Below are 24,037 nucleotides of genomic sequence, written 5' to 3' on the forward strand. Positions count from 1 at the left end.
ATGCTGGTGATTTTATAATTTTGCAGAATGCTGTCAACTGTGTATGAAGGATTAAAATGCTAAAAGTTTGGTTTTGATTCTTGTGATGGACATAATAGAAATAGCTCATTGTGCAGCTTTGCATTAAACTACAAACAAACAAAACGTTACAAATATGTACACCATTAGTTTTAACACTTAAACAAGGTTGTTTTTTTTTTACCTTAATCTCAATTAAACCTCTGCATCATAAAGTTGTTTTATAAAATTTACATAAAGTATATTCATTCTTACAGATATACACTTAAACGATTATACAGTAATCCCTCAAGTCCTGGGCTTGACGGATCCTTTGTGTATGAGTTCAGAAGTAGTTGGAGGGAAGGGAATGTCTCTCGCATATTTAATGAAGTTAAGCAATGAAACTCCAAAGGCAAGCTGTTTTTAATATGATTTTATTTAGTTCTCATAATGCACAGATTAAAATGGTGTTCAACTAGCAGTATGTATTAAGGCAAGTTGTTTATTTATAACAACTTTTCGTTTTTTACACGTGATTTTTAAGTGCTGGAAGTTACTACTTTACTGATAAAGTGGATTCTAGTGTTTGAAAGAGAATTTTCAAAACCGTAGCATTAAGTTGCTAAACATCATTGATGCGATGTTTTTAGATTTAGCTTATAACTGAACATGGATTCAGAGTACTGGAATGTATAAAATGTATATCTCTTCAAACTTAGAGGAAGTTTATATAACTTTTATATGTTAATTCTAACACTTAATTTATGTGAGATTTGACACTTGGTAATCAAATAAGATATTAATAAATAGTCGTCAACTATTTCATAATAATGTATTTAAATATAGTTTTGTGACGTTTAGTTTCATGTTCCTAATGGCATTGTTTTAACCACCGCTGCCTTTCATCGCCACCTACTGGAACACCCTGAATTAGAACTAGCTCTTAGTACTGTGTGGAAAGCTATCAGGTAATTTAGGAACTCTTATTGATTGATTGTTTACATATAAGAGCACTGTCTGTTGTATGACCATGTAACTACACCATTGTGCAAATTAACTGAAACAAGACGGGAAAATTACGATTTTTTTTTCAATTTTTTCGTTTTATTTCTGAGAATCCAAAAATTACTCACAAATAAATGCATGTTATGACCGCCTTTATTTTTCAGAAGATCATTAATCCACTTTGGCATCGAGTCCACGAGTTAACTGCAATCTTTACTAATTTGTGGATCGCGGAACCACACCTCAATTATGGCCTCAATATACTTATCTGTCGTAGTACAGTCTTTTCCCCGAAGTCTTTCTTTACAAATCGCCCAAAGATTTTCAATAGGATTTAAGTCTGGGAGAGTTTCCAGGTCAGTCCAGCACCTTTATTTGCGTTGTAGTCATAAAATTCTTCACAAGGTTTGATGTTTGGTACGGAGCCAGATCTTGCTGAAAAATGCCAGATCGATCTGGAAATTTCTTTTTCAATTCTGGAACGACTCTTCTCTGCGAAACTTCGATGCACTGTGGTCCACGCATCATACCTTCTATGATATGTAAGCCTCCGACGCCATAGTAGCTTAAAAAGCTCCAAAACATCTTCAAGGGATGTTTTACGAACTGATTGATGTAAGATTCTCGAAGTTTCTTATTTGGAGATTTGCGAGCATACAGACTTCTTTGACCCTGTACGAATAAACGAGTCTCATCACTGAATAACTCCTTTCTCCATTGTTTTTGCGTTCAGTTCTTGTATTTCAGACTCCATTGATACCGTTTTTTCTTCACTGAGTTGGTAAGAAGTTGTTTTTTGACTTGCCCTTCTAACGCAATTTCGAATGACGTAATATTCCTCAAAATTTCGTCATATATCCCGAAAATAGATCGACTGTACTGCAAAACGCAGCTAATGACGCCGTCTGTGTGAAAAAATGACTATTAAAGGAAATCGGCGGGTCCAACGAGCTTACACTGGCCGCCATGCTGAAAATATTGTAAAATTACCATTTTTTTTCAGTTAATTTGCACGAGGGTGTACTTCAGAGGTTGTAGCCTAATCTTCACTAAAATTTTAGGACACGATCAAAGACTGTATCCTATTTAATAACTGATGAAAATACGTTTTTAATATATTATAACATTAAAAACATTCAAACTGATCTCAGTCTAAATGCAATATTAAAACACTATTAAAATATTAAGCAGTTTATTTAAACAACATTTTGAAACGCATCTTCTAAAGATATAAGCTACCTAATTACTGAAATTTTAATGAATTACAACATTTTAAGATATTTCAAACTAGGCTAAGGTTAGACGTCATACCCTAGTGCATTAAAATATAGTATTTCATACACATCTAGTGTATACTGAGATGAACACGAACACTTTGTTAACCTTAAACCTTTACACATTCACAAATTCTATTAGTAAGAGAAAGTATTATTTCTGTAAGAACAACAAATATTTAAAGCAAAGCACGTGTGATAAGTATTGGTTATTTACTAACTAAAGTAATCCATTCTAGTTTTACAGGTAATGTGAATGTATATGGAAGCATAAGGCATCACATGGTGCTACTTGTTATGTTAAGAGTATGTTACAAACTTTATTTCTGATTGTTTTATGAATAACTTGTTTTGTTACATCTACATACACTTTTTCTTTCCTTTCTTTTGTATACATGTTTCAAGTGCGGAAAACGTAGAGATTCTCAAAACGGCAAGTGCCAGGTAAGAGAGAATTGATATGTAAGATACTTTTGTTGACAAAAATTACCGTAATGCCTTTTTAGCCTCAATCACTTTACATGTTATCAATTATATTATGCTATAAATAATATGATGCTATTGAAAAAGGAAATTAGGTTTTATATACTTGAACTCCGCAACCTCGCTGTTAACTTCGCACTAAACCCTCATTTTATAAAGAGTACTGTTTGTTTTCCCATATTCACTCTCATAGATCGTCATAAAATCAATCTCCCAGGTTTTCAAAAGTTTGAAAGGCATGTCTTTCATAAAGGTTCTTCCATTGTAAACGTTGAGAAATTTTAAACTGTAAACAAATGTATATGTTTCAGATATTAAGATGCTTTCTTCACTTATGATATATTTGTTGAGAATATTTTGATAAGATATCTAAGTAATTCGATTTTTAAGAAATAACCTTTTATTTATCATGAAAACTATATTTCAAAGAGTTCTCAGTAATTTAAAACGCAAGTTTCATGAACCATTTCTAGATTATTTTAACATACACGTTTTGTGTATGAAATAATATTTATCATTTATAAATGTATAAATAAAAAGAGAAAGTGATCAATAAAGTTATTACACAGCAAGTGCTGTCTAGAGTTTGTTTTACAAGCTACTGAGAGGAGATTAAACTTGCAATAATTCCTTAATAAGAATTTAGAAACTCGAAGAGGATGGTTTAACAAACGTAAATATGAGTGTCTACTACGCTTAACAATTACCATTATGTTTGTTATACAGTGCAGCTGAGGACTTCCTGAAAGCTCCACTGACAGAAGAATTGAAAGATGAAGTGTCCAAAGCATTAAAGAGAACTTTCTCGAAAGATGTAGATGAATTACGATTAGCTGTACGATCTTCAGATGTAGGTATGGATGCTGGTGTCTCTTAATGGAATCAAAGTGACCTAAACAAAAAGTATTTTTCAAAATGAACTGTATGTGAGAGCTCAATCAATGCTTCTTTGATTTTAATGTTTTTTTCTATATTAGAAAAAAAGTTCTGTATTAGAATTATTGAAAATAACACTGCATTGATAAAGCCATAGCAAGTGATTAATCATAGTGACTCAATAGTGAGTTACAATGCTCAAGATTGTATTTTAATACCCATAGTACCTTTTCTATAGTTTGGTGCTTAACAACAAACAAACATCACAGCTTCATGTTATATTTTTAACTAGGGGAAGATAGTTGTGAAACTTCAGCAGCAGGGCAGATGGAAACGGTTCTCGGTGTCAGAGGACTATCTCAAGTAAGGAGGTTAATAGTTTGAACATATTTGTCTAGTTTCTCTTTGGTAATTAATTTTATTTGATAAATAACAGTTGGCTAAGTTATATAAGGATGTTTGTATTGTAATTGGGTAGCCAAATATTTCTAGACATCAAGTTATTTTAATATATCTATCTATCTAATACAATACAAAATCTCTTTGTTTGCTTGCTTGTTGCTTTCACTACGCAGTTCACAGTTTTTTCACATGAAGATGTGCAAAACAATTTTATGTTTACACATGTGTCTGTGATCCGCCAGCAGGACGGATAATTTTATTGTTAACATATACATGGCATCGGTAAACTTGGCATTCTTTGGTAAGTATGAATTAACATTTAATTTAGAATACAACATTATAGGTATATTTAGTAACAGATCGTTAATTATACATCTACTAATACATCACACATTTCACCTCGCACACAAAAGACGTGTATGTAGAATTAGAATGTTGTGTGTGAAAAAGCAATCAGTAAGCCTAGCACCTGAAATAAAATTTTGCTGTCTGCCATAGAATAGAGAAAGATCTATTTAGTTATAGATTAAATATGCGACGTATGAGTAGATATGCAATGAATAATGTCGCATACAAACGAAATGTATGTAGAATTAAATGTTTTGCATGGAAAAGCAAATAGTAGGCCTAGCGTATAAAATATTCATTTTTCTGTATATTAGTAGACTATGTGAAAAGGTTAAAGCTTACGATGTAATACTCAATGAGTAAAATCAGATTAACGTTAAGTCAACGAATTTATTTTATTCTATTTGTTTTCCTCAGAGTGATTTTTTTTAATTCGATACCTGGAAGTGGATTATTTTCTTTTTACACACTATAAATACAGTATTGCATTTTGTTTATAGTATATCGCACATCAATATCATAATATAAATACGGTATTACATTCCTACAAATTTTATTAGAATTACATTAAAGCAAATTCAACATGATACTTCGTTCATATTTACGTTTTAATATTTAAGGAAGGATGTACGGGGGATGAAGGGAATACAGATAAGCTTATCATGTTTGCTAGAACAGGTACTGACACATGTATAAGATAATTTAATACATCTCCATAACTGCCTATTTATCCATACTAGTTAAAGGAAATTGCTGTTTTTAAGGAAGCCTTGATTTAAAATAGGTTCGTAGTTTATTTTCGAATTTCAAACATAAGGTTGTTTTCATAAAATCACAAAATACTTTTGACTATTGAAAAATATGCATTCCAGTAGTCAAGGGCGTAGATTTTTTTACACCCGATGGAGGGAATGATTTTTGCAACCACTAATATGAACTGTTCAATTTGCAAATTGGTAATCTTTGATTACGTGAACCTGAAAGCTGTTTACATGCAGTCACAGAGTAATTTTGTTGCCACAATACTTCAAGGTTTCCATGTAGGTTTGTATAAGTGAGGTGTTGTGAACAGTTTTCAAAATGTTAATAGAATAAATGCAAATGTGTCATAAATTAACTGCCACATTAATTTATTCCTGCACACTGCACAGTATAAAAGATGACCATTATAGTTGACAAGGTTACTAATAACTTTCATTGTATGAATTACGTTTTCAAATATTAATAAAATTAGTAATTACCCTTGATAAGTTTATATCTACTGAAAAACTGTTCATGTGTTTTGATGAAAATAATTAAAATGTTTTTGCGAACTCTTGAAAATTACACATCAATACAATGTAGCACATAATTATTCATATTTTTCATTGAAGTAAGATTCATTTTAGTCCTCTAGTCTACATGTTTCCAAACGTAGACCTCCTTTGTGATGATCTATTTATGAATTCTTTCATAAGCTCTTCTGTATTTATCTTGTGGACCTCATCTTTGTGAGTGTGACAAACTGCCACATGGTTGAGGCGGCACTGAGACATAGTTGACCTTAACCACGTCTTCAACCGTCTTAATGCAGAAAAGCTGCGTTCACATTCGCAGTTTGGTACTTTCAGAGATACTGCTCTTGTTGTTCCTTTGAACATGGGCAAATGAAACTCGAGCTGTTGTGCAGAGATTTCTGGATCGAAGTTTATAACCGAGTTGTCTGTCTTGCCAGATGTGATCATGTTCTCAAGTGCCAGATATTGCCTCAAGTCATTGTTGTCTGCATTGAATCTAGTGGTCAGATGTTCTATGATTGTGTCCACAAATTCAAAATATTGGCTTCTGTAGTAATCTCTAGCTGTTGCAGAATGGTGTGCTGAGCCATCACCTGTGATCCCTCTGAGGGATCTGCGAATGCGTGGTTGTTCAATAGGCACAAGATCTAGGGAAGTTGTCTTTTTCTCAGCTTCATCAAATATCTTGTAATTTTCCTCTGTTCACAATACCCGCAACTGCTCAACTGTCATTGCAGATGCTTTAATCATGCCAGATACTGTCGCTGACTTGTCTTGAAATGCACGATTTAGTTTCTTTAATGGAGCTATTAGATGCTGAGTCATCAACAATCCTAAAACTGTCTTTTCTTTGTCAAATCTGTCCAGCAGACCTCTTGCTTTCACTGCTACATCTGATTTTTTGTTTGCTAATTCAGACAAAGAACCAACAATGTCACTATACTGATCATTAGGATATGTAATTACAGATAGGCGGCACAACCAACGTGTTGGACACAGTGGGCGGATGTATTTAACTGGACCATTGTGGCTGTCTAACAATACAATATTTTCAAAGATTGTGTTGTATTTGCCTGACCTCTGAAGCAAGACACCAAGTTCATATACCCACTGGATAGAATTTCGAAAACATTCACAAGTATCAACTGCATGTTGCATTATTAAATTAGCCTTGTGTGCTCTGCAGTGGAAAAACAAAACTGACGGATGCTTCTCTTTTATTTTTGCCTGGCATCCACTGTATGCACCACTCATGTTAGCGGCTCCATCATAAGTTTGTGCTCTTAATCCTGACAGTGGTAAATTGAGTATAGTCAGTACATCAAGTATAGTCGAGGATATTATTTCACCAGTTGTACTGGAAACACTGTACAAACTAAGAAATGTCTCATGGACTTCAAGGTTTTCATCTACGTATTGCACACATCTTCCTGTTTGGCACCTGTAACATCTTGAGTGCTATCAACCATTAATGCAAAGATTTTACTTTGCTTCACTTCATGTGCTATGTTCCTCTGTATTTGATGGCTGAACATCTCCATCATTTCATTCTGAGCCTGCGGTGATGTGAATGTGGTTTTCTTTGACAAGTAAGCCGTCAACTTAGAATCTTCCTCTTCCAGGAGCTTCATTAACTGCAGGAAGTTCCCCTCCGTGTCAGTGTGTTCACGTAATGCTAAATCTTGACGCAGTAAGAAACGTAAACTTCTGAATATTTTGGCTAGACTTCTTTTGTATTCTTCCTGTTGCTTCTTTTTTCTATCATGTAGCTAGGCAGTCACTGGAGTTACATCAAGTGAACCTTCTGGAGATATAGCGAATCTGTGCTGAGAGGAGGATTGGTGTTCGTTGAATTTCTATCTGGCCTTTTTCCAGTTGCAAGGTATACTCCACTGGCCTATATTTTCCGCCTTGGCACAATGAAAGCATATGACTTTTTGAATCTGATTTGTCGAAGTGTAGTCATGGGAACTTATCAAACCACATGCCCTGGAAGTTCATATTTTGAGATTTTACTTTCTGTCATGGTATTAGTTGTGCGTCTGGATGATATAGCTTTCCACAGTGTATCTGTGTAGTGTCAGATTTTTAATTACTGCACGAACTTGTTTCACAACTATCTGGTGGTTCATGATGTGCAATAGTTACACTCCCATTTTCAGGCTCGTCCTCTGATGAACATCGTATTTCCTCTGTATGGCAAGTTTCTATTCCTTTGCTTGAGGTTGTTGGATTATATGCATCTGCATTGTCACTTGTAGTACTAGTAACTGGCTTGCAGAACTGTTTACTATCGAAAAGTTTCAGACGCTTGCTTGTCATAATTGGAATATGTTTCCCAGATGACTCAACAGGCTAAAATACAGTCTTTATTGAAAAACTCTAACGTACAACGAACGAAGATAGAACAGAATGGAAGTAGGACAGAACTGTACAATGTATTTAAGTCGAACGCGCGAACTTCACAGTGACTATCGAGCCGACTGACCGCCTGGGCATCGCTGGGACAATAATGTGTGCTAATTACAACACAAGTAATTGCAAGTTTCTCGAGAAATACTTAAGCAATCATAAATATATTATATTCCTGTTAAAGCTCATCAAAAGGCAAACACGTTGTGATATAATATATATAAGCACGTTTATTAAATAAAAACACCTAAACAAAAACTAGCAATACAATTCAAGTAGAGGCTTCAGGCCGTTGAAATCGCTCCTTTTGTGTTCTAATTATACAAGAAACAATAAATTTATACTATCTATGATAAGAGAATATATTGTTATTTTACCATAAAGAACCAGCACTTTATTATATGGCTGTAATAATCTGAAATTTCATGGATTAATGATGGCCACAAACACAGGTCTAATGAGCCCTGTTGTAAAATTGAGGCTCAGACTAAAGGGAGCGGAGGGGGGTGATGTAGAGCTCGTCTGGATCCGAGCGGCCCGAACCTGTCATTAACTGTACACTAAACGTACACCATAGTCAGTGGCTTCAGTAGCTAAGGAGAGTAAGGCGTTCGACAATAAAACCAGCTAGACATGCTTAAGTACAAATGGCGTAGGAAAACCGCACAATATACACATAAGATTGATGCAGCTACAAGCTACAAATGGCCTGCCAAATCTAGATCACAGGAGTTTACGCTTGGGAGTAATATTTTCGAATTTCATGCTCTGTTCAACCTGTTGTGATGAAAATTTTACTTAATCTTGCACTACGTAGGTAGATTCTGTGATAGTGCTTGCAAGCCTTGCATGTATACTTAGGCCTACTGACTGATACTTACGAACTATCGCTTAGATCGAAAAGCTTAGAAGCACGCCTATAATAAGTATGTACATTTCTGCTACTGAAAAAGCCTACATCTAGACCTAATTATGTAATTCGATTGGTACGAACCCTAGAATCACAAGAACAAACGCACAGTTTGTAGGCCTGTGATGCAATAAAACAATTCAACAGACCAAACTGTAGGGGGGATGATTATATGCACCATACCCCGCACCTAAAATGAAGGGGTGAGGTATCCCCCACCTCCCCAGGATCTATGCCCCTGCCAGCAGAAGAGCTAGTAGGTTTTCTTTTGAAAACCTGGGCAACGCTGGGTAATGCTACTAGTATTACAAAAATATCAACAACTGATATTTTATAGTTTGTCACATACTTGTGTTCCACCAACTCTAACACATTTGTATTTAGCATACATTTTATGCTTGTTGTATGATTTTTTTTTCACAAATCAACAATAAAATGTCTGATGTAATTTTTATGTTTCACATGTCTTGCAATGTTGCTTCACAATCAGACTTAAAATCAACAAAAATTAACGAAATATGATTTAATCACATTACCGTCAGGTTTTAAATGATTGTAGTACTTCTTCATTTCGTCAGCTACCTGAAAAAGCAACGTATATTACTTCTATAGGTTTACACAGCTATTTGTCGATGTTGGGCCTCCTCTGTGGCATTTAATTCGGTGCAATATCGCAGGTACGTACCTCAGTAGTTTCCATCATAACATTTTATTATGTAAATGTTACTTTTAAAATGTTCACAAAAATAGGGGAAAATGTAATACGCTGTCTTCAGAAACTTCCTGTAAGTTTTGGTGAGTGCATTAAAAAAAATCAAATATGATTAGGCTTTCCTGTGTAACCTTAGTTTTGTGCATAATTGATAAGATCCTTTTGGTGGATAAGCAGTATAACTGGGAAGGGTTACAACCATAAAATTTCGGATCTGAACCTTTCAGTGGACCCAGCATATATATATATAACATTTTATAGCTTTACATGTAAGAAAAGAGTAAAGAAAGAAACTGAAACGTTGTTTCTTGTAGGCAAAATGGACAACCAGTGGACCCTCGTATAGCATTGGTGATCCAAGAGATGGTGCCATCCCAAGTGGCTGGGGTGATGTTTACTGCACATCCCATCACAGGACATCCGTCTTACATCTCAGTCTCTGCTAACTACGGATTGGGAGAGGTAATGTAAATAATCTCCCTTTCTTCTAGCACTCTTTAGTGAATTGAAAATGACCTAATTTTAGTAAGGTGTTAAAGATAAAATCAAATTTATTATTTCAGTAAGATATAATAGCATATTGAGTAACTTTTGGTTGTAAAGAAAGATCAGCATGGCAGTTTTGAAAATCCTTCATCTGTGAATAGTTATTTGGTGAACACATTTAAACTTGCATCGAAGATCTTCATTGGACAAGTGGAGGTTAGTTGATACAAACTTTCACAACAGAGATGAAGCATGATGAAGGGAGTGAGTACTATCTTGTGTAAGACAACGATATTCTTGACATCACAGTAAAATGGGGAAAAAAACTTGGTGATATACGAACTCAAATAAAGCTATTATTCATTAAAAACCTCAGTTCTCTTTAAAAAAAAACAAAAATTTTGGTTGGTAATTTTACGTTGTTTTTAATCTTCATTGCTTTAGAACTTCTTAGATTTCTGTATGTATTTGTAATTCTGTGAACTATATTTGAAAAGGTCTTGGGATAACTGGTATAAATAAAAAGAAGTGTGTTTTCGACATTTTAAATATCGTTCTAATGAGTAATCGTTAAGGTACTACATGATTGTCAAAGCCTTTTCATTTTTCTAATTTGAAAGTCTGTTTTCGTGTATTATTGAAGTAAAGGTCTCAAAGAGAAATTCCTTTTTCCTGTGTCACTGTGTTAAGTTCTTAAATGTTCCATATATTCGAAGATAATTTTCTAAAAACTTGTTATATTTTACTTAAACAAAGAAAAACGCTGAATTCTATATGGAAATTGGCTTTTATTCTTCATTTACTAAAACAATAAATAATTGAGCAAAATGTTTAATACTATGAAATATTCAGTATATTTACTAAAACCTGTAATTATTTTTTGTTTGGTAGAAGTAATACAGATTAATGTATGTGATATGAAGCACAAATATGTCATTTAATTTTCCAAATAAAAAAGATGTTGTACTCGTATTTTGTAATTTATTTTATTTCTACTTACTGTCTTTTGAAGAGAAAAATATGTATTATGTTTTCTTATATTTTTCATTAGTCAGTGGTTTCGGCAACTTCAGAGCCCGATACATATACGTTACGGAAATCTTCCAAAGGTGACGTCTGTGTGCATGAGCAAATCCTGGGAAAGAAAGAGAAGATATTCAAAATGACAGGTTTGTCTGCTTCTAGGTTTGTGTGGTTTTAAGTTAATATTCCAGCATTATTACAGAAAAAAGTAAAATGCACAATTTTAAACAAGAAATAATTTATTTATATAAAATATTATATATATTTTGTATATTACATTATAACGGTAAATTTAAAGTTTATTTCTTGATATCTAGGGTAAGGAATATCTCCATTTTACTTCTTTAATTTCTTCTTTTCAAGTGATGATCAATACACGTCATATTCTTTAACAGTGTATGTTAGGGTTTTGGTTGTGAAGTTTTAAACTGAGAAGTTTGCTCTATGTTATAAAAGTAGCGATTGTTGCTGAATGAATATATGAAAGTTTAACTGTACACTTGTCTTCCGGGATGTCTATTAACAAAAATTGAACTAGATGTACCTTCGTTATTGAGGTTACGCACGGCAGTGATCAACTTATATTTATAGAAAATGCTTTGTTCTTCCGTTATGTAATTTAAAGTGTTATGCACTATAAAATAGGATCGAGAATAAATTATGAATGTTGAATATGGATGTACAGGATACAATTGTTTATCTGGCTAGAAGATATACAAAATAAAAATAACTGAGATATGATCTCTTTCAATTATCATCTCAATTGGCTGAACTACAAATGAAAGTTGTTGAAACTAAACTGTTTTAGTCAGCTGTAATATTGATTATCTCAACCAACATCATATTAAATATTACGTAAAGTCTCTCTTCTTTCAGTAGTGAAAATTTATAGTTTTCTTAAGCTTACAGGTTTGTAATTTATGTTCAGAGGAGGGTGGAACTAAGGAAGAGACAGTAAATGAGCAAGTATCACGTGCTTGGTGTCTTTCAAAGGAAGAAATGGAGTCACTTGGTAAAGTTGGTATCTTGGTGAGTTTAATATTAGGCATTAACAAACGAATATCTTAAATCAGTGGTTCTCAACCGTTTTTATGACCCGCACCCCTAAAAAAAATTAATATGTTCTCACACCCCTCACAGTAATTATTTATTTAAGAATAAAGGTAAAGGTGGCCAAAACAAATGTTATATCGCACTCCCTGGAATGCTATCTCGCACTCCTGGTTGGGAACCACTGCCTTAAATGATATGACAGGTAAATGCATTTTCTCACATTATAATAACCGTTAAAAAACGCAGTAATAACAATAAACATCTTTTAAACTGAACATTTCAGAAATTCCTTAAATTCTATTATCACCATTAATATCTTAAAATTTATGATTTTCAAATTGCAAAACACATCGGCTTTAAGTGAGTTTTCATATTCAATCAGAAATTTAGAGAAAACATATTTAAATGGTGACAATACAATGGAATGTATGATAAATCGTGAGGCGTACATGTTTAATAAATAGTGTTGTTAAGATAAACTAGTATAGAGAAAGGCTTAAATATAAGGATAAACATTATCTTTTAAAATAACAAATGTCAAACAAAAAGCTTGACATCTGGAATTAATTACATTAATGACAACAAGGAATTGATGTTGTTATTTAGTGTTGGGTGATCTTTGAAAATGGGAAGACTTCTTTAATAAAGAGCTCCTCGCGAAATTTTTAAAGTTTCTGGGAGTATGGGATGGTTGTTATTCCTACCATGAAATTGGATACAAAATGTAGGTGGATAAGTTAGCTTATAAACCGCATCTTTGTGAAATTCCCATGTGCTCACGTATAGGTATTTGAAGTTGAGAAGTAGTTTTTTCTTTTCAATATGGTTAGCTTTACAGCTACCACAGTTATATAAATATACCTTCAACCCCTCAAATGATCTTTTCTTCCATTACACAGGTTAAGTTTTCTGACTTAAAAGAACTTGCCAGTAACCTAAACGTTGTTGTTATCTGGTCAGATAAAGGTATAGGTGCCATCATTGTAAACAATCTGATTGTGTCTTTGAAATGGAAGACACTTTAAACGAGAGAACAAAATTTAAACCCTCGATAATGATTGGATTAAGCGGAATCTCTAACGTGAGGAAACTTTGTAACCGACTCTCGGACACTTAACAAATTGTAAACTCATCTCTGACACCACTTTCAGAGAAATGTTTCCGACAGGTTTCTGTGCTGGTTTTATATGTGACTTACCAAAAATACACAAATATGGTCTATTCTTCAGACCTATTCTGTCCCCTCTTGGTTCCCACGCTTACAAACTTACTAAATAACCTGTACCTACATTAAGCGTATTGACTAAAAACCAATTTACTGTTAAATATTCTTTATTCATTTGCTCAACTGACACCGAAATTTCCTAATGCAGACAAATCTGTTATGTTTAGCTTTGATATTTAGTCTTTATTTACTGACCTTATACTTGAGGAAACAATTAAAATAATTAAACATTTATTTTCTACAAAATTCTCTGCACTAACTTTTAATTAAAAAATAATATAATTCGAATATATTCTTAATTAAATTGGTGTTGAAACACAGTCACTTTATTTTTAATGGTCAACTTTATGATCAAACAGATGGAGTGCAAATGGAATAACGTTTTAGGTCTGACCCTTGCAAATATTTTTTTATTAGAGTTTGTCACCACAGGACTCATTATTAGGTTTTCAATTGGATACACCAACTACAGAGCATTGTTAAACTTGTGTATTATTATTCTTGTAATGTGATCGATTTGAGTTCCACCATGATTTATTATTTGTGAGTGATTTTGAATAAGTTTCATTATCAACGTACTTTCTATTTAATACCAGTTTGTATTACTTCGACCCCAGAACCACAGGTTATGAACTCTTTGTTATTATTAGTGTTGAATAATCGCTGACACTGAAGAAGCATTCTTTAATAAACTCCTTTATTTTGTCCTTAATGTAATCATATCTGGATTCTCAGCAATTTTGTGTTGCTACAATTATCTTAAAGATGTAGTGTTTATGCTTAAGCCTTTTTCTATAGTAGTTTCTCTTGACAATGTTATTAATTAAAGGTGTATGCTGCACATCCCATTATATTGCTGCTGTTTGAATTTGTTTTTTCTAAACTTCCGTTGAAATACGAAAACTCTCTCAATGCTAATGTTGTGTTTTGTATTTTGAATATTATGAAATAATCGTGTTCAGGTATTAACGTTGATGGTGAAATTTAAGGGAATTCTGAAACACCTATATTAAAGATTTTTATGTATTACCGTGTTTTTAAAATGTATTATAAGACGTTCGTTTTCCATCAGATGAATCAGTTACACATTATTAGAAAAAGTATAAAAAGACTTCATTCAGCATTAAAACTTCAACTACTTGTACATCCAAATTGAAAAGTTATTTTGAAAATTCAAAATTAGCATTGTTTGTGTTTTGGTGATTTTATTTAGAATATATACTTTATATTATTTATTGAGGACTATGTCCCCCACTGGTACAGCAGTATGTCTAGGGATTTACAACGATAAAAATCAGGGGTTCGATTCCCCTCGGTGGACTCTTTTATTTCGCACTTTCATGCCAACTTGCGAAAATATTAAATCACTTAAGAATATTATTGCAGTTCAGTGTCGAACTAATAGTAGAAAAATAAGTGGTTATTTTTGTAAGTAAATTATAACATAATTGTAAGCTATTTGCTGTTAAACTGAAATCTTCAAATATTAAGTGATATAGTGTAATCTATTATCTTTTAAAGCGATAAGTTGACAACTTTCTTTTTAAATAACTCAAAAATGATTATTATAGTTGTAAGTAAGTTTGAATCACTGTTTTGAGAAAGATTATTTTTTTTAAATTTGGTGTCTAATATCACTTTTATTTATATCTAGGTGGAGTCAGCATTTGGGTCTGCACGTGACATTGAATGGGCAATCAGTGAAGGCAAAATTTTTCTCCTACAGGTGAGCGCAAAACTTGATTTCACAAATGTTTCTTGCAGCTAACCTTCGTTGGAGGAAGAGGTCTCGTTCACCTGACCCTCCTGGGTATTCAAAACCTCGTATACCCAAATATCAACACAGAAGAAGCGAGCTGACTTTCTTATGGCATCAGCTTATAAATTCGAATGACTTTTACAATGAAATTCAAAGTTTTCTTTAAAAAGCTTGTAGAAAATTAATGAAATATTAATTACATAAACTTTTTAAATGTGAACTTTAAATGTACATTGTTAATAAATGTATATATTTTTTTTGAATAGGGGACACTAGTTGACAGCTATCTTACACAAACATACTGTACACGACAATTGGAAGTGCTGTGTACAAAACATATAGTACTAACTTGAAATACTTATTAGAATATTTCCTCCAGTCCAAAGCAAAATATATTATAGATAGATTTAGTGAAAGTATTTTCAATATACATATATTGTCTTTTTTCGTTATATGGCATTTTGTTTTTATAAACGAATTGCATAACACACACACACACACACACACACACACACACACACACACACACACACACACACACACACACACACACACACACTAAATAAATATAATATCAATTCAGTCTGTTGACAGAGTTGATTGTAACTAGTCGTACCCGCAGCATGGCCAGGTAGTTAGGGCACTCGACTCCCAATCTGAGTAATGCAGGTTTGAATCCACATCTCACCAAACATGCTTACCTCTTCAGCTGTATGGACATTACAGTATGACGATCAATCCTGCTATTCATTGTAAAAAGTAGCCCAAAAGTTGGTTACGACCAAATGCCTTTGCTCTATTCAATCACTACTAAATTAGGTACAAGTTGCACAGATATCTCTTGTGTATCTTGGTGCGAAATTCAAAACAACCAACCAATAAAAGTAATGTTAATGATCCTTTATTAATATTAAATTTGTGATCATAACTATAGAAGTGATTACAAATATGTGGTATATATTCTGCTTATATAGTTATATCACATGTTATGTTTGTAAATAAGTTACATAGTATATTAACACAAAATCTCTCCCTGTGTGTGTGCGTGTGTGGTTTGTGCTTCTTCTTTACCTCCAACTATAAACACTAGGATTCTACCCCTTCATAATATTGTATGGTTATTGTCACATGTCAGAGTACTTTTTAAGCACCAGACAAAATAGCCAAATCATGGGCTTTTCTCCATACATTTATGAATTCTTAGTGGCTCTGCATAATATCTGTGCACTTGTTAAGTTAAAAACCAGGTTTTGATACTCGAAGTGGTTGCAGCTTTATGCTAAACTACAAACAAGCAGTGTATACTCCAAGTAGTGTGGTGCTGTCCTTAATTATAACCACCGTCCACATGGAGGCAGCCGTTCAATAGTAACCATCCTATTTTTTTACGTTATTTATTTGTATAGTTCATTGAATTTTATATTTTATTAAATTGTTTATTTGCTATGTTGTGGTCTTTTGGATAACTTAAAGATATTTAGAATATTAGCAAGAAATTAAGAAGAATATTAATATACTTATAACACTTTAGAACAAAAGTGTTCAATATAACATAATTGTAATTAAAAATATAATTTAAAATAATTTTAAGACACTGAAGTTGGGTGTTCTTAATACTAGTTCGGCCTAATAGTTGATCTATTTTACTATCTTCCATAATTGTTTATTACCTAACATACTATGCCAGTATGGACAATAAAGAATAAGCCTAATATTTTCTACCTGCTAAATATTATGGCAAAAGAACAAACGAGCATATATAATCACGATGTAGAATTAATAACAAACTAAGTCACTCAAATTTAAATAGATGATTCATAAGAAAATAAGGATAATATTAATTGTGCCTTTAGTATCCTAAAATACTTTGATGAGCAAATAATAACCAGAACTACATTGCTGAAGCATGTACTATACATTAAAATATTTTTGTTGTTAAAAACAACTAAATTATGGACTTTAACTTCTAGCATGGATAACATTTATCATAATTTTTAAATAGGTTTCAGTTTTGTTTCTGCCATTCCCATAGGCTCGACCAATAACTACAGAAGACAAGCCTACTGATTATGAACTAGTGCATAGATTGGATAGTGGAATGTTAACTGAAAATGAATACTTAACTACAGCAAACATGGGGTAAGTTATACAGAATGTTATTTTTAAATATGTATTAGGTAAATATTGTTTTCTGGAAATAAGAAGTTGTAATTTTAGTTCCTAAACAGATGTTAAGTATGTTTTTTTTTTTTTATATAAAACAATATTTGATCCTTGCCATCTGGTAACACTCCAATGAGTCTTCAGCTGGTACAATACAATAATGAGTCTATGGATTTATAACGCTAAAATCAGGGTTCGATTTCCCTCGGTGGACTCGGCAGATAGCCCGATGTGCCTTTGCTATAAGAAAACGCAAACACTCATTGTTGTCACTTCCAATCATGCTTTATGTAATGATCGTACACCCAAACAATACACCTGAAGAGTAGTTTCCATTGCAATAAAACTCTAAGGGTGTGGTGTTCGGATCTCGACAGTTTTTCCTGTAGTTTTTACACAATTCATACAAGACCTTTTATCACTTGTTTGAAGAGTTTCATCACACAAATTCGTAAGTACCTGGTCAGGAGACCTGACCTGTTTGTCTTTGTATGGAATGTCATGCATACCCATTCTTGAGGTAAGTGACGGTTCAGCACAAGTAATTATAACTTACTATCGTATATTGATGAACCCTATTCCCTGGTGGTCTCATTACCCAATATATAAATCCTTTCTGATTAGGTTGTGCAAACTGTTGCTTTTGGCACGTTTACAGCTTTTGCCAGTGACACACCTGTTCTTGGATTCTCATCTGTTGCTGAAACGTGACTTGGTTCAATTTTCTAATAGATATGGTACAATCAGTGTTTAGGTCGGATGTTGGTTTTACATATTCAGCTCATGATATTCAACCTGAACCTAATAGCTTAGGATCAAACAGTCAATGCTTTTGGCAATACATATTGAAAATTTATCACATGCATGGGCTACCACTTCATCATAGTACAGAATTAAACCAGTTGCATATTAACTTGTTTCAAAACTAAAAACTACTGTATCTCACCACCATGTGCCTCATTCCCATGAAAGGCCTGCAATGTCTTCTCGCTCGTGTAGACATCTGATGTATTATTCAATCACTACATACTTTCCACAATGTTTACTGTGACATATAGTAGCAAGAAAACGGGCAGTTGATATGTTTGAAATACATAATGAATGTCTGTATTATAATTACCTGAGCTTCCAGGGAAAATTTTACTACCTTTTATAAACTAGGGAAAAACAGTTGTAAACTACATGGCACAATAGCTATTATGCTTACAGCCTATCTGGGTAGAATCATGACAGCCCAGTAGTGCAAGGAACTCCACTGAAGGAACGTTTTCTGATTAACTGACTCGCTACAAAATCAATATCCAATGGAAAATTTCAGACCAGTAGTTTGTATTGACTGTGAAATGCATTTTGAATACTTAAATAATGCAAGTAAGACATAAAACAATCAAAGAATTATATTTTTATTTAGTAAGAACGTAAGCAATAACACAATACCTAGTTGAACCTTAGAAACTTTAAATTGAAATAAACAGTATGTTTACAAGATATAGATATTTCTTTACATTATTCAGAGTTTGTTTTTTTTGTTTTTTAGTAACAAACTCCATTTCCTACTTAGAGAAAAACTTTTTTAAATAACTCTTTGATTTTTTTAGTTTTTTCATACATGATCCTTATTATTTAAAATGTGTTTGATAATACTATAATGTATATTTATCTAAGCACCTAAGCTTTTTATTTTTTACATTAACTGTTTATTTCAATTTGAAATTCTTGTGTGTACTGAGTTTTATGTATTTTTAAATAATTTTAATGCTTGAAATTTTGATACCATTACATTATAAAAATCAACTTCTTAATTTCATACAACAACCACATACACTGGTAATGTATTTCTGTAATTGCTAGATTTAATGTTTTGCAATACCTCTTTAACAAACCATTATAGGTCTAATGTTTGGAATGACAAATGTTCTTTAGCTTTTTCGAAGCACTGGTTTAGTTGCGATAAATCGAGTGGGGATACCAAAATAAAATAATACTAAAAAGATATAACATTGAACGTCTTATCAAATTTAACAGTGGGAAATCATTCTGAGTTTGGTTCCTCTTTCGGATGTTGTGAAACAAACTTATCTGAAACTATATATACTTAGACAACTTACGCTATCAACACCATTAAACTGTAGTAAACCTTTCTTAAGAGACAGAATTGTTAATACGTTCAGTATGAATAACTAAAGAAGAGAAATGTAAAATTAGTTCTATTTATTTATCTTCTTCATACAGAGAAGTATTGCCTGGAGCAGCGTCACCTTTGTGCATTACAACGGCATATAGACTTTGTAGGACAGCTTTTATGGTGAATATGCATTTTTAATTTAATCTATGTGTCTTTCATTTATGTTTCTGTATTTTAAATAACTTTTTATAATTTTTAGGTTTTTATCGTAATTTGGTTGTTACATTGTTATTACAAGTGATAAAAACACTTTGTAAATATAATGAAGTAGTGATAGTCATGCTTACAAGAACATAAAGATGAAACAGCTATAAGTACTTCATTCTTATATGACTTTTAATATTAAAATTTAATGTAACATAATACATGCACGATTACAAAATGGTTACGAAGTCCGTAATAATCAGGAGATTGTTTCGCTGAACTTGGTGTTTCCTTATATGTAAGTACTTAATAATCTGTGATGACGATAAAACCCACTTGTAGAGAAAAATATATATGTAAAAACGGCTGGTTTGGGTTGAGAACATTTTCATGTAAAGGAGAGAACAACGTTTGGACCTTGTTCGGTCATCGTCAGGCTCACAAAGAAAGAGGTAGATCACCGATAGCTGACCACATGTTTGAAGGGGATTGTGTAACTGAGTGTAGGAATGTAGAGGGCGTGCTTAGATGTTGGATACATTTATTGATATTGGTATAAAGGTGTTCCTTTGTATTTGTTTATTTTGGGCTTGAGTTGTTGTATAAGTAAGGCTTCTTTAATTTTGCGTTTCTTTATGTTTGATTCTTTAGTATTTGGGTGTTTTCTATGATTAGGTTGCGTTTATCAGTGATGTCGAGAAACCCACTTGTTGAGAAATTTATATGCAAAAACGGCTCGTTTGGGTTGAGAAAATATTTTACATAGAAGAGTGAACAACGTTTCGACCTTCTTCGGTCATCGTCAGGTTCACAAAGAAAGAGGTAACTGACCGGAAGCTGACCACATGTTTGAAAGTTACACAGTTACACAACCACTTTCAAACATGTGGTCAGCTTCCGGTCAGTTACCTCTTTCTTTGTGAACCTGACGATGACCGAAGAAGGTCGAAACGTTGTTCGCTCTTCTATGTAAAATATTTTCTCGACCCAAACGAGTCGTTTTTACATATAAATTTCTAGGTTGCGTTTATTTGATTTAGTGTTAGAAAACGTGTTAAATTGATTTTTTTGTGTACTTTAAATCTGGTTTCCATTTTTCTACTCGTTTCTCCAATATAGAAGCCGTGGCACAACTATATACAAACAAATGGCCTGAGCATGGCAACCCAGTATCACCAGTTCTAGCCAACATTTTTATGACACAAGTTGAAACACAAGCAGTTAAATCAGCATTACATCCACCATTCTGGTACAGATATGTAGACGACACGATTGCGGGATTCAAATCTACAGAATATACTCTTGATTTTTTTTAATTACATTAACACTATACATCCCAACATCAACTTCACATGTGAACAGGAAGAAAGCAATCAAATATCATTTCTTAACCTAAAATTTACAAGAACCGATACACCAATTTAAAATACGAATCCACCGAAAAATCACTCATACTAGACTATAAATTTCTTGGGACTCGGCACATGAAAGAAAACAACAAAATCAACATACTAAGAAACAAAATAAACACAGCCATAAAACTATGTTCACCAGATAAAATTAACAATGAATTGGACAAAATAAAACCACACTTCATGAACATCAATAAGTTTCCTCCACAAACCGTAGAAAACATTATACGCACACACCTAGACAAAAAGCAAAATCAACTAAGAAGAGTAAGTATATCCCACGAATTAAAAATCACGAAACCGTATATTCCCGACATCAGCAGAAAAATAACCAACACTTTTTGCAAAAACTAGTAACAAAATATGACATTCCAGTTAATACCAAATTTATTCAAAAACCAGGCACAAAACCGGTCCATACTATGTAAAAACTACACTGACAAACACGACACCAACATTGTTTATAAAATACAATGTTATAACTGCCGCGACTTTTATATTGGAGAAACAAGTAAAAAAATGGAAAGCAGATTAAAAAAACACAAAGTCACTTTTCACACGTTTCCGAACACTGCAAATCAAATAAACGCAACCTAACCATAGAAAACGCCCAAATAACAAATGAAGAAACATAAACACATGCAAAATTTAAAGAAGCTTTACTTATACAATAACTCAAGTCCGAAATAAACCAATACAAAGGAACACCTTTATACCTATGTGAATAAATATAATCAAACATCTAAGCACGTCCTCTACATTCTTACACTCAAGTACACAACCCCTTTCAAACATGTGGTCAGCTATCGGGTAGTTACCTCTTCTTTATGAACTTGACGATGACCGAAGAAGGTCGAAACGTTGTTCGCTCCTCTACATTAAAATGTTCTCAACCCAAACCAGCCGTTTTTACATGTATATATTTCCCTAGGGACATATTTATTACATTTAATGCCTACTCTGACGTGACTGACATTATGATTAACAAACTCCATACCAACAGTCATGAATATATATCTTTCAACTACAGAAATATTTACAGGAAAATATTCATTTTTTCAATGTTACATGATTTTCAATATTAAGATTTAATGCAAGGATGATCTATTGTTCCTGTGTCATCCATATATACCAGTTTGCATTTTTTTTGGCACTGCCCATCCCTACATCAATTTACATTTACAAAACATTTTTATTATTTGTTTTGTGACTTTATTTTGTCCTGATTGGGAAAAATTAATGTATTTTGTGAATATGTGTAATAAAATGTAATATCTTTTCTTTTTTTACTCCTTCACTTCATACATAATATAGGTTTTGGCTTTCTTAAAAACACTGCTTGGATAGTGTAGAAAGCATAAAGTATTCTACATGTTAGTTATCTAATGTTCATTAATTATTTACTTGTAATTCCTGTTTCACCCATACTTAGTATTGTACAAAGAAAAGTGATGTTTCTTAACAAAAATAAACTTTGAAACATAACTGATAATATCATTTACACTAGAATTATTTGTTTTTTAATTACTAGTAGCTATTATGAAAGAGCAACGACATTATGCACTGCCAAGAAACACAGAATGGATTTAGGTTTAAACTGACGTTAGTGGTCACTTTCTGGTTTAATATTTTAGTGATGGTTTCTTACTTTGTTTTCTGGGCTTGTTGGGTAAAGAAATGGATGAAAGTGAGTAGCGATCATATTTTAAAGTACTCTGTTACTGTTGATTTTTTTTATTGTGCATATTTATGTTATGCCTGCTTGAGTACCTTAGCATCCATACATGCAGTGTTCCTTTTCTGTTTGTTATGTTTTCGTATCAGTGCAAATAATGTGTTCATTAACATATTGTTGTATAGAGTATAATGAAACAAAACTTGCAGGTTAGGGACTTGCTCTTAAAAGACTGCGTAAAAACAGTTTTATATATACTAACCTATTTAATATATTAAACAATAATCCTAATCATTTCAACAAAATATATACACATTTCTATCATTGGTAGTTGTGGCTTTTTTATGTTATTAGTCAAATATTGTATGAATATTAACAATATAACTGAGAAATTACGACCGACATTACCGTTTTATGTTAGTAACAACTGAAATGAAATTTTATAGGAAATGATATTTAGCAAGTTTATTTCAGTATTTTTCAACATTTTAAAATACTGTGACATTTTATATAGTAATATTTGTAAAATATTAATATAATGCATATTGTCTTTTATTCAGGTATATTTTAACGAGAAACAAGGGTGGTGGCATCCTTTCATTCCACTTTTTACATCTGATATGGCCATTTCTCACAACCATGGAATCTTTGTGATAGAGGAGGTAGGCTTATCTTATTGGAATAGACAGCAGATACAAACTTCAAGAAAATGTTGAAATCACCTTTTTCCAACTTATAAATTAAGTAGTAAATATAAATTCCTTTTTATTGTTAGGTCAAATTGTTTTTCATTATGTGCGTGAAATTATTTTATGAATATATTAAATATATGAACATAACCTATTTAGTGTTGAAATTATTTTGCATGAAATCGAGTATTTCATTTGGATCAGGACTTTGCAAAATATAAACATTTCATACAGCTCTGCTAATTATTTCTACCTGTTATTCATTTTTATTTAAACTTTATTATGCTATTGAGTTCTCTTTTTTTGAATGCACAAAGCCATTGTAAAATAACATTTCATGTTGATTACTTGCCAGTGAAATGACATGTAGCTTTCATTCCTGGCTATTGTCATTACTTGTAACTAAATGATGTGGTTTAAAATGAAACAAAAATACAGTTATATGAATCACAGCTTGGATAAAAAACCTTTTGATATAAATACCTTGGAGTTAAAATTATGTTTAATCAAATTTCATGTGTTTG

General features: G+C 32.5%; 1 protein-coding gene across 2 annotated transcripts in view; it reads left to right on the top strand.

The window, feature by feature from the left end:
- LOC143246346 (rifampicin phosphotransferase-like) overlaps window positions 1-24,037 on the top strand; it is a 52,872-nt gene that overhangs the window by 13,967 nt on the left and 14,868 nt on the right. For both annotated transcript variants that reach the window (XM_076492908.1, XM_076492907.1), the window contains exons 12-24: window positions 276-412; window positions 862-968; window positions 2,685-2,723; window positions 3,489-3,616; window positions 3,931-4,001; window positions 9,600-9,664; window positions 10,014-10,161; window positions 11,237-11,354; window positions 12,137-12,237; window positions 15,141-15,212; window positions 17,278-17,384; window positions 19,641-19,713; window positions 23,385-23,486. In XM_076492908.1, the coding sequence (XP_076349023.1) occupies window positions 276-412; window positions 862-968; window positions 2,685-2,723; window positions 3,489-3,616; window positions 3,931-4,001; window positions 9,600-9,664; window positions 10,014-10,161; window positions 11,237-11,354; window positions 12,137-12,237; window positions 15,141-15,212; window positions 17,278-17,384; window positions 19,641-19,713; window positions 23,385-23,486 (1,268 nt within the window). The remainder of the gene's footprint in view (window positions 1-275; window positions 413-861; window positions 969-2,684; window positions 2,724-3,488; window positions 3,617-3,930; window positions 4,002-9,599; window positions 9,665-10,013; window positions 10,162-11,236; window positions 11,355-12,136; window positions 12,238-15,140; window positions 15,213-17,277; window positions 17,385-19,640; window positions 19,714-23,384; window positions 23,487-24,037) is intronic.

The sequence above is a fragment of the Tachypleus tridentatus genome, chromosome 3 (assembly GCF_004210375.1).
Source record: "Tachypleus tridentatus isolate NWPU-2018 chromosome 3, ASM421037v1, whole genome shotgun sequence".
In the NCBI taxonomy this organism is placed as follows: Eukaryota; Metazoa; Arthropoda; class Merostomata; order Xiphosura; family Limulidae; genus Tachypleus; species Tachypleus tridentatus.